Source organism: Boleophthalmus pectinirostris, unplaced genomic scaffold (genome assembly GCF_026225935.1).
Source record: "Boleophthalmus pectinirostris isolate CB_2022bp ecotype Guang Dong unplaced genomic scaffold, ASM2622593v1 HiC_scaffold_17, whole genome shotgun sequence".
Lineage (NCBI taxonomy): Eukaryota > Metazoa > Chordata > Actinopteri > Gobiiformes > Gobiidae > Boleophthalmus > Boleophthalmus pectinirostris.
The window spans coordinates 33,901,824-33,913,963 of NW_026571115.1; the positions used below are offsets into that span (position 1 = coordinate 33,901,824).

The following is a 12,140-nucleotide window of genomic DNA, read 5'->3' on the forward strand; positions in this document are numbered from 1 at the left end:
ATAACTCTTTTCACATTTATCTTCTCCACATAAACGAGCACAATTTGGGTTTTGGAACATCCATTACACAATAGTTATGAAATCTTATGGATTTCTTGGAGACAGTCACAGACCAGGAATTATGAAAGGCCGACTATTGCTCCTCCCCCCGCCCGTCCTGAGAAAGCACAGGCTCCGCCCTCCAAACATGACGTAGGCTCTGAGTGAGTCGCCCTTCCTCCGCCCATCTCAGGGAAGGAGGGGGAGACAGACGTGCGCCCTGATAGTGGCAGGAATAAAATTTTATTCATCATGGAGATACAGCATGTTCAGCCGCATGTGTTGGACCCGGAATCGGACGAGGACTTTGAGGAGCATGAAGCTCAAGCACCGCGTCCACATCAGCTGAACATTACTGACTGGTTAAGTATTAATAAACGCTAGTAGATAAACTTATTATATCGTGTTCACAGGTGGAGCGGGTGCGAAGCACTTTCTGCTACATCAAACGCTTCATAGGTGTATCTGCCGCGTCATCGTTGTAGCTGCTTTAGTTCGTCGTCATGTGGGAGTGTAGCAGAAATACGCTGCAATTTGTAAAAAAAAAAAAAACGCCGAATCAATCTAAAAACCACTTTGGCGACATATACAAGGCCCACACATCACTCTTAGAAGGTAGAAAGCTCTGAAAAGTTGATTTTGCATGAGATGGGCCCTTTAGTATTGGAATACTGTATTTTCCGGGCTATTAGACACACTCTTAAGCCTCTAACCCCATCAAAAAATGACTGCGCGCCCCGCAAGCCGGAGCACCCTACACAGGAATCCACTCGGGTGTCCCAGCACGACTTCAGTAAACTACAAAGCCGCACCACCCACAGAACACGCAAACACACACGGAGCAGACAGCGACCGCGCGGCGAAAAACACCCACAGACACACTCATCACTCCACGCCGACGAGGAACAGAACAGAGGAACGAACTGAAAAAGCGAGTGCAATGTGCCACTTCTAGACACAACTGAACAACTGAGTCACTGCAAACACGCCGACAATCCAGCGGTCCCAGACAGCACCCTCCCTACACGCCACAACTGAACAAAGCCCAGAGTCACCGGGAACGCGCCAAACAAAGTCCCACTGACCCATCCAACTGTTTGTGTTTCCTTTCAAGTCCGGTGCGATTTATTTGTGAAAAAAAGTTTGAAAATACACCATTTAATGACAGCGCACCTTGTAATCCAGAGCGCCTAATAGCCTGGAAAATACGGTAATTTGACATTTTAGTATCGTGAGAACAAATGACAACAATGGTTATTTTTTTTATTCAGTGGAGTAAGGGTTAGCAGAACCAAGCACAGTCATTTAGTTTACGGACTCATTTCCCCTGTACACTTCTGCATTTGACTGAAGACCATGAATCATTTAGTCCGGACTTTATTCTCGATATGACACACACGGAGAGAGTGGGATAAGCCCTGTGCGCTCTGAGCTGCTGTTGCTGCTGCTGCTGCTGTGGCTCCAGCTGTCACAGGTCACACTGGATACAACTGCACAGGTCTGGGACGGGCCAAGGACAACACACTTAATTTGACTGATAGTAAATAATAGAATAACAAAACATTACTGAAGTATCGGTCCAAGAAATTGCTCAAGTAAGAGTAAAAAAGTACATGAGGAACTGCTACTGAAGCGAGTTAAAGGTCCTGTTGGTGCATCAGTCGTGGTCATACTTGGTCTCGTCTCCATTTCTGTTCTGTGGTGGATGTTTGTGTGATGCTTTATGTTGTCCTGTTTGTGATAAAGCATGTGATCCCCTGTCCCAAGACAAATTTTTTCCATGGGAGACAATAAAGGATTATCTTATCTTACCTTATCTTAAGTAAGAGTAACTACAGGGAAGTAACATCTGGTTTAGAAACTGAAATGAAAGTGATTTGAAAAACAAAGTATTCAGGGTATCCTCAGGTTTGACTACCTCAAATTTAAGACTTTTTAAAGACCTTTTAAAGACCACTGTAAAGGAAATTAAATTTAGAAACAACATTTGGTCTTGCAACTGAAACTCATTAAGTTGGGAAAGATCCTTCAATGTAAATGCTCCTGCTTCCTTGACCCTTCAAATGTAAATGCTTCTGTTCCCTTTTGCTTGCTAAACTTGTCTAGAAGATCAAGGCAGGTGAATATGGATGCAAATCCGATCAAGCAGTTGGGTTTCAGACTTTTGTCTCTCCTATTGTTTTAACTCCACTTGTGACATCCTGCTCAGGAAGGCCAATAGAAACACATCTGGCCACACCTCAGTAGGAGTCGTCACCTTCTCACATTGAAATGTATGTCCTCTGGTCATCTCAACCTATATAAACTTGGGGCTTGTATCATTCGAGGTCTGATGTCGGAGGGACATACTGCTTGTTGTTCTGTCAGACCTATTTCTTGCAAGAAATAAACTCTGCATCTTTGCTTCAACATTCATCAGTGTCTACAAACGGAGTCTTTTTCCACAACACCACGTAAATGAAAATTAAGACCAACATCGCACCCATTATGCGGGCGAAAAACACCAGATCCAATTCTAATAATGACCAACCAAGTACGGTGCTAAACGCAACCCAACGTCTTCCTCCACCCTACTGATTGTTTACTCATTGCCACCGGCTCCAGAAACCAAAGTATTGTTTGCGAACACTCCAAATTAGACGTTCGTTCGTGTTACATGATTTCACGTTGTTTTTTTTCCCCTCCCTCCGTTTAACATCGCACTGCAGCCTGGTTGAGTATACAAAAAAAAAATGGGCTAATGAAATTTAAGACCTTCGTAAAAAAAAAAAAAAAAAGACTTGGACAACATAATTCAAGACTTAAGGACTTAATTTAGGAACGTGAAATTTAAGACCTTTTTAAGACTTTTAAAACCCCACAGGCTAGCCTGGTATTAATAAATAATGCTGGTGTTTTCAAAAGATAGACACAAAAATGAGACAAAATAAATCGTGTCTGAAGGAGATGCAAGAAACAAACGTTCAAATAATTTCATATTGTCACCTAAAGCTTTTGTGACTTTTAGACTTAATTACTTAATTAGGACTTGCTCAAGTAAAACTACTGCTACTTTAATAAGAAGAGTATTGCTCAAGTAGGAGAAAAATATGCTCCAAGAAAAATACTCCAAAAAATTTTTTCCAAGGACTCTTCATGGACCTGGAAGCAGTGATGAGAAATAGTAAACACTGTTAGTCTTTTGGACATTAATGTTCCCTTGACCAAAGTTGACCAATATGTTGAAACACATTGGGGCTCAGTGTAAATATTTATTATGTTACTATTGTATTATAAAGTCTGAAAAATGGTGACTGAATGCTTCTGGACAGACTGTTTTAGAATTCGTATCTCAAGTCCAAATAATGATTAGGATTGTCAAAATACAACTACTTACTGTTATTTTTTATAGTTGACTTATAACAATCAGGTCAACTATTAAAATAATCATTAATTATTTAATACTTTTTGGACTATACAAACTCTAAAACATGTGCCTGAAACAACTGCAATATTACCGTATTTTTAGCACTATTATTAGGCGCGCTCTTAAGCCTCCAACCCCATCAAAAAATGACTGTGCGCCCCACAATCCAAGAGCGCCCTACACACGAATCCACTCGGGAGTCCCAGCACGATTTCGGTAAACAACAAACCTGCACCACCCGCAGAACACGCAAACACACACAGAGCAGACAGCGACCGCGTGCCGACAAACACCCGCAGCCACACTCATCACTCCATGCCGACGAGGAACGGAACGGAGGAACGAACCGAAAAAGCGAGCGCAATGTGCCACTTCTAGACACAACTGAGTCACTGCGAACATGCCGACAATCCGTTGGTCCCAGACAGCACCCTCCCTACACGCCACAACTGAACAAAGCCCAGAGTCACCGTGAACGCACCAAACAAACAAAAACACCCACCCATCACACTGTTGTGTTTCCTTTAAAATCCGGTGCGATTTATTTGTGAAAAAAGTTCGAAAATCGACCATTCAATGACAGTGCGCCTTATAATGTAGAAAATACGGTAAATCAAAATGAACACTTGTACGTTTTCATACCACACTTTATTTGTGAGTATTTTCTCTCTTGAACTTTTCACTCAGGGCAGTTTATTTTTAGCTTTATACAACATACAATACATACAGTTGCGCTGATTCGTCGACCAATAAATAATCATTAGCTGCAGCCCTAAATCTAAATCAGGACGCCTTCACCTTTTCCAACAGGGGGGCCAACTTTTCCAGATTAAAGTCACCAGGGGTCCGTTCACATATTAAAGATGCAGTGCGTAACATTTCTAGAGGACTTTCTGGTGGAGGGTCTGCCATCTGCTCGTCCCCATGGAAATGTTATTACTTTGTCTACATTTTTCCACAGTATAGATTAAATTTATCCATCACGAGGGAGACAAGCAGGTTACAGTACTAGGCTACATTACAGTTCAGATCTGTGGAGAGTCGCCCTTATTCACAAAATAAATTATTGTATTTTTGAGCAGTAGAAACACCCATACTGAATAAATACTAGATAGTCCAGACACCAGAAAAGTTGCGTAAGTGTTCCTTTAAATGCATTACTATATTAAGAACATGATAGATTCCCTTCCAGCTCGGCTTTAAGGTTTAGAATACTGTTCGAGATTATTCTACAAAAATACGTTGAGCAACATGTAGGATTTTTAGACTAACAGGAATGCTGTTTAAGATAAGCAAAATGTAAATAAGTATTTCAAAATGCTGCGAAAGGGATCAAAGTGTAGCAGAAGTCTCTCAGTACTATATTTTTTCATACAGTGATCGATTTTAGTGTGAGAAAAAGAGGAAATATTGTCAAAATTTTGTATAATACCCTATTTAAAATCACTTTACACAAGGATCACTTTATTTTAAGAATAAAAAAATGCAATTATATAGTAAATGATATGTGTCTTAAGTGTATCGAACAGATTTGGAGCCATCTACCTCTGCCTTTATGTTATGTTGTTGTGTTACTGTACTTCAAGAATAATTAAAAAAGGGATTAAAGTGTAGAAGAAGACTCTCAGCAATATATTTTTTCGTATTGTGATCAATTTTAGTGTGAGAAAAGGTGAAATCTGGTCTAAATTTTAGAGCTACTGTATAATACCCTACTTAAAATCACTTTAAAAACAAAAATCACCTTAATTTAAGAATAGTAAATGCATATTTTGTAAATGGTGCATGTCTTAAATATGTATCAAACAGATTTACATTGTTGTGTTACTGTACTTTAATTTTTTTTTTTTTTAAAAGGGATTAAAGCTTAGTAGAAGTCTCCCTGCAATATATTTTTTCATATAGTGTACAGTGACCAGACGTCCCTGTTTCCCCGGGACAGTCCCAGTTTTGAGCCCTGTGTCCCCTGTCCCAGCATATTTATACAAAACCACTGATCTGTCCCAGTTTTATACAAGAAATGTCCCAGGTGTTTCTATTTTTGACCGATCTGATCCCTGCCAACAGTGAAGAGAGTCATACATTGTCATTTGTTTACATCTCTGGGTAACACATCACTTTTAAAACAAAAATCACTTTAAGAGTAGAAAACGCATCTGTAGTAAATGGTGTGCGTCTTAAGTGTGTATCGAACAGATTTGGAGCCATCTACCTCTGCCTTTATGTTACGTTGTTGTGTTACTGTACTTCAGTAATTAAAAAAAGGAATTAAAGTGTAGTAGAAGTCTCTCTGCACAGTCCCAGTATTGAGCCCTGTGTCCCCTATCCCAGCATATTTCTACAAAACCACCGATTTGTCCCAGTTTTACACAAGAAATGTCCCAAGAGTCCGTATTTTTGACCAATTTGATCATTTCGAACAGTAAAGAGAGTCATACATTGTCATTTGTTTACATCCCTGGGTAACACATCACTTTTAAAACAAAAATCACTTTAATTTAAGAGTAGAAAACGCGTCTATAGTAAATGGTGTGCGGCTTAAGTGTGTATCGAACAGATTTGGAGCCATCTACCTCTGCCTTTATGTTACGTTGTTGTGTTACTGTACTTCAGTAATTAAAAAAAGGAATTAAAGTGTAGTAGAAGTCTCTCTGCACAGTCCCAGTATTGAGCCCTGTGTCCCCTATCCCAGCATATTTCTACAAAACCACCGATTTGTCCCAGTTTTACACAAGAAATGTCCCAAGAGTCCGTATTTTTGACCAATTTGATCATTTCGAACAGTAAAGAGAGTCATACATTGTCATTTGTTTACATCCCTGGGTAACACATCACTTTTAAAACAAAAATCACTTTAATTTAAGAGTAGAAAACGCGTCTATAGTAAATGGTGTGCGGCTTAAATGTGTATCGAATAGATTTGAAGTCATCTACCTCTGCCTTTATGTTATGTTGTTGTGTTACTGTTAGGAATGTAACTTCAATAATTTAAAAAAAAAAAGGGATTAAAGCGTAGTAGTCTACGTCGTAGATATGTAGTCTCTCAGCAATATATTTTTTCACATAGTACTCAATTTTAGTGTGAGAAAAGGGGAAATCTTGTCTAAATTTTAGAGCTACTGATGTAACAATAACTGAAATATCATGATATGGCATCGTCACAAGTTCTTTTGCTTAAATGTATGGTTTTATAGTAGCAACAGCAGTGAGATTCATAACGTGATAATATTGCATCGTGAGATTTGGATATGTTACATCCCTATATAACACCCTACTTTAAATCACTTTAAAACATAAATCACTTTAATTTGAGAGTAGAAAACGCGTCTATAGTAAATGGCGTGCGTCTTAAGTGTGTATCGAACAGATTTGGAGCCATTCTTCTCCGGAGCATCCCCAGGGGAGGCGAGCAGCGGGACGGCCCATTCAGAGCGGAGCAGGCGCCTCAGCGGGGAGAGAGGGGAGCGGGGACCCGGCTATTGTTCCAATGAGAACAAAGATGAATGCATAAATAATGAGGGCCCGGGCTCGCACTACACTCGCTCACAATAACAAAGAGCTCGGGTCAATTAAAAGTAAAAAAAATAAAATAATTAAAAGTTTGTATTTTCGGCGGCGATGTGTGAACGCGGAGGATAGCGACGCGGACAGATGCTGCAGCCGCTGGACAGCATCACAGCGACGGGTCAAAGTGGAGTGATGCCCTCCGCTCCAAAATAAACAATTCACACGTAAAACTGAGCAAAAAAAAAGAAAAAAAAAAAGCAGCAAACCTCAAGGGATTCAACTTTAAAACGCGTCGTTATTGCATCGTGAGACTGCGCCGCGGACAAAGACGCAACATAACCGGGGCATCTGGACGCTAGCGCATCCCCACACAACCAGGCTAATGGCATTGTTTAACTAGTTAGCATCAAACTACACTTTACTTAGCCACGCTTGTGTACAACTATGCGGCTTTACGCGCTCCGCTTCGCGTTTTGACAAGTTCTCCGAGACACCGGTGTTAACAAAAACACCGCGGTTTAGAGTTAACGCGGGACTATTTTTTTCCACGTTTTTCCGGGGCTCCCTCGTGAGGACCGGGGGGACGCGACGTGAGCTCCCCCGGATGGGTTAGCTTCTCGGCGGCTAACGCTGCGCACGGCGGCCGGATTAGGGACCGAGCGGAGGGACACTCTAGAACCCAGGCATTCCGGCTCGGGGAGGGCGGAGATTAATGCGCCGACGTCACCCGCGCCGTTGTTGTTGTTGTTGTTGACTTTTTTTTTTTTAACCAAATTATTATTTTAAAATCACAAACAGCAAACAGTATTTCCAACAATAAATCTATCAAAACACTCGATATTACAGAAGAATTTGGATTTTATTTATTTATTTTTTGTTAATACTTTAGAACTCAAGATGCGAACACATTCACGTACAAAAGGGGCAACTCCAAAGCGCATGATCAAAGTAACAAATCAAAATTATTCCTAAAAAGACGTAAGAAACCCTACTCTTTTCTTTCAATTCGGTTCAATTTGCTTTAAGAAAAAAAAAAAAAAAAAAGTTTCACGTCGTTCTTCAAGTGTGTTGTTTTTTGTTTTTTTTGTTTCATCTTTAAAAAAAACAAAAAAACAACGACATTTGTGAATAAAATATTTACCTAAAATCTATAAATGACCAAATTCCATTCTTTTATCATCTATTAATACACGAAATTTTATTAGGATTTTAATTTTACCCACTTAAACACTTCCTCAGTTTCTCGTATTGATTTCCTTGTACGCATTTATTATCTGCCTCTGTTTTGTTTTGAGTTTAAATTATAAAAATATATGTATGTGTGTAAAAAAAAAATAAATAAATAACGAAAATAAATAAATAATAGAACCAAAGCTATTTTCCGCAACCGTATTTTGAGCATTAAACTAATATTCACTGATAAAAATTAGCAGAAATTTTCCAAGTTTTAAAGAACGAAAAAGACGATGCCCCCCAAACCACGCCCACTCCGGGTGAAATGCCTGGGATCGTGCGCGTCCTGGGTAAGATTAGCCGTATAAGCATTAGCAGCACTTAGCATTAGCCGTGGCACAAGACAGGCCGAACATCCCGGGAGCCGCTGCGGAAAAGGTCAACTCACCATTGGAGAGATTGATGAGGGCCGCGTCCTGTGTTGTTTTGACTTCTAACCGGAGGGGCTGCTGCTCCGAGTGCCGCTGGATGTCTCCGTTTGCGTCTCCGATGGAGATGAGGCGCACGCCGGGGAACACCGAGACCGCCATCTTCGATCTGGAAGTAGAGACAGGTCGGCAGCGCTCACATCCAACCGCGCACTGCTCTCTGCTGGAGGCGGCCAGGGCATCCACGCCGTGCGAGTGCGAGAGAGAGCCCTTTAAACAGCGGGCCCTGGCGGATCGAGGCGGGTACTGCGTAAACACGAGGCCGATATTAATGGCACGGTTTATTTAAAGCGACACAAGCACGGGGCCCGTCCGTGGATTTATCTCAAAGGCTCTCAAACCAATCCACACCAAGCATCGACAAAGGTTATGTTGTTTTCTGACCTGTGTTAAAAAAAATGTTTCCTTGCACATATTTAGAGTGTTCAAATGTCCAGATTTACCCAGGACAGTCCCAGTTTTGAGCCCTGTGTCCCCTGTATCAGAAGATTTATCCAAAACCAGTTATTTGTCTCAGTTTTGTACAAGACATGTTCCAGGTTTCCCTATTTTTGGCCAATATGATCTAAACCAGGACTAAACTAAGATTAAACCAGAACTACATCAGGATTATCACAATGTTTGACTAATCTGGCCCCCGTCAACTGTAAAGAGGAGCATAAATTGTCATTTTTTTCGCCAAAATACAAATGTTTGTTTGCCAATGAGCATAAAGCAAAAAAATACAGTGACATTAATCCCTCAGATTATGATTGACACGAGAATGCACAATTTTATTTATACCAACCATCCAACCCGGGTGTGTCCCAGTTAAGAATTTTGAAAATCTGGTCTCTCTAATCTCAACAGCTCTCAAACCAGTCCACACCAAGTATTGCCAAGGGTTATGTTGTCTTTTGACCTGTGGTAAAATATCGTTTCCTCACTCATGTTTAGAGTCCAGATGTCCAGATTTACCTGGGACAGTCCCAATTTTGAGCCCTGTGTCCCCTGTCCCAGCAGATTTATACAAAAACTGTGATTTTTCCCAGTTTCATACAAGACATGTCCCAGGTTTCCCTATTTTTGACCAATATGATCTAAAGCAGGACTAAACTAAGCTTAAACCAGGACTACATCAAGTCTAAAGCAGGACTAAACCAGGACTATCACAATTTTTGACTAATCTGGTCCCCATCAACTGTAAACAGGAGCATAAACTGTTATTTGTTTTGCCAAAATACAGAAAACTGTGTTTGCCAATGAGCATAAAGCAAAAAAATGCAGAAACAGAAGTCCCTCAGATTATGACTGACACGAGAATGCACAATTTTATTTATACCAACCATCCAACCCGGGTGTGTCCCAGTTTAGAATTTTGAAAATCTGGTCTCTCTAATCTCAGCAGCTCTCAAACCAGTCCACACCAAGTATTGCCAAGGGTTATGTTGTCTTTTGTCCTGTGGTAAAATATCGTTTCCTCACTCATGTTTAGAGTCCAGATGTCCAGATTTACCTGGGACAGTCCCAATTTTGAGCCCTGTGTCCCCTGTCCCAGCAGATTTATACAAAAACAGTGATTTTTCACAGTTTCATGCAAGACATGTCCCAGGTTTCCCTATTTTTGACCAATATGACCTAAAGCAGGACTAAACTAAGCTTAAACCAGGACTACATCAAGTCTAAAGCAGGACTAAACCAGGACTATCACAATTTTTGACTAATCTGGTCCCCATCAACTGTAAACAGGAGCATAAACTGTTATTTGTTTTGCCAAAATACAGAAAACTGTGTTTGCCAATGAGCATAAAGCAAAAAAATGCAGAAACAGAAGTCCCTCAGATTATGACTGACACGAGAATGCAGTTTTATTTATACCAACCATCCAACCCGGGTGTGTCCCAGTTTAGAATTTTCTAAATCTGGTCTCACTAATCTCAACGGTTCTCAAACCAATCCACACCAAGTATCGCCAAAGGTTAAGTTGTTTTCTGACCTGTGTTTAAAAAAAAAAGTTTCCTTGCTCATGTTTAGAGTGACCAGACGTCCAGATTTACCTGGGACAGTCCCAGTTTTGAGGCCTGTGTCCCCTGTCCCAGCAGATTTATACAAAACCAGTGCTTTATCCCAGTTTTATGCAAGAAATATCCCTATTTTTGACCAATCTGATCCCTGCTGACAGTAAAGAGAGTCATACATTGTCATTTGTGTCTGTAAAATACAGAAAATCTGCTTAAAAACGACCAAAACACTAAGAAAATGCAACTATACTGACTCACATTAGTGCCGAATGCATAACAATTTTCCTTAATTACTAGGGTGGCCACATTTTCAAAATTCAAAACTGGGACACACCCGAGGTGGGATGGTTGGTATAAATAAAATGGTGAGAATAGCATGTGAGATTGTGGATTCTCGTGTCAGTCGTGATCTGAGGGATTTCTGTTGCTGCATTTTTTTGGTTTATGGTCATTTTCAAACACGATTTTCTGTATTTTGGAGAAACAAATTACAATTTATGCTCCTCTTTAGTGTTGGCAGGGATCAGATTAGTCAAAATTTGTGATAGTCCTGTTTTAGTCCTGGTTTAGACCTGATGTAGTTCTGGTTTGGTCTTAGTTGAGTCATGGTTTAGATCAAATTGGTCAAAATATACCTGGTAAATCGGGACGTCTGGTTACCGTATTAATTACGACTCGTTTAACAATTGTATTATTACCAACCAACCCAAACCAGGGATGTTCCAGTTTTTTATTTTGAAAATCTGGTCACCCTGATCTCAGTGATTCTCAAACCAATCCACACCAAGTATCACCAAGGGACCCATTTTACATTGTTTTCTGACCTGTGTTACAATATTGTTTCCTCACTCCAATTACCCGGGACAGTTCCAGTTTTGAGTCCTGTGTCCCCTGTCCCAGCAGATTTATACAAAACCAGTGATTTGTCCCAGTTTTATGCAAGAACTGAACAACTAAACAAACTAAACAAAGATTAAACCAGGACTACATCAACTATAAACCAGGACTAAAACAATACTATCACAATTTTTGACTAATTTGATTCCTGCCAACAGTAAAGAGGAGCATAAGTTGTCACCACCTTTTTCACCTGCTGCCCTCAGGGAGAAGGTACAGGTCCATACGGGCCAGAACATCCAGACTGGCCAAGAGTCTGTATCCACAGGCTGTGAGGCTCCTGAACTCTGCCCCTCTCTGCCCCCTTCTCACGGACAAAAATCACATCAAACTCTTAATAACACTGAACTGGTTGCATTGTTGCATTTTTCTGTCATGATTCTCAGGTCTCTGTCTGAATGTCCCTGTCTGGGTACGTTACTTGACACACCCTCATCTTGCTGCTATAAGAACCGTCTCATGTTGTACTGAGGCCACACAGGGTTAGTGTTTACACTTGGGTTTAAGGGGTATTTATTATTTATGGTTTTTGCACTTTATGGGATGCTCCAAACGCAATTTCGTTGTTCTTCTGTGACAATGACTAGAAGTTGAAATAAACAAACAAAACAATAAACAATTTGTTTTGCC

The 12,140-nt window shown here is 40.5% G+C and overlaps 1 protein-coding gene across 3 annotated transcripts in view; it reads right to left on the bottom strand.

Moving 5' to 3' along the window:
• carm1 (coactivator-associated arginine methyltransferase 1) overlaps positions 1-12,140 on the bottom strand; it is a 57,261-nt gene that overhangs the window by 43,895 nt on the left and 1,226 nt on the right. For all 3 annotated transcript variants that reach the window (XR_008632056.1, XM_055152783.1, XM_055152784.1), the window contains exon 2: positions 8,574-8,859. Coding sequence is in view for 2 of the 3 variants with exons in the window: in XM_055152783.1 (XP_055008758.1) it covers positions 8,574-8,715 (142 nt within the window). In the remaining variant the exon portion in view is untranslated. The remainder of the gene's footprint in view (positions 1-8,573; positions 8,860-12,140) is intronic.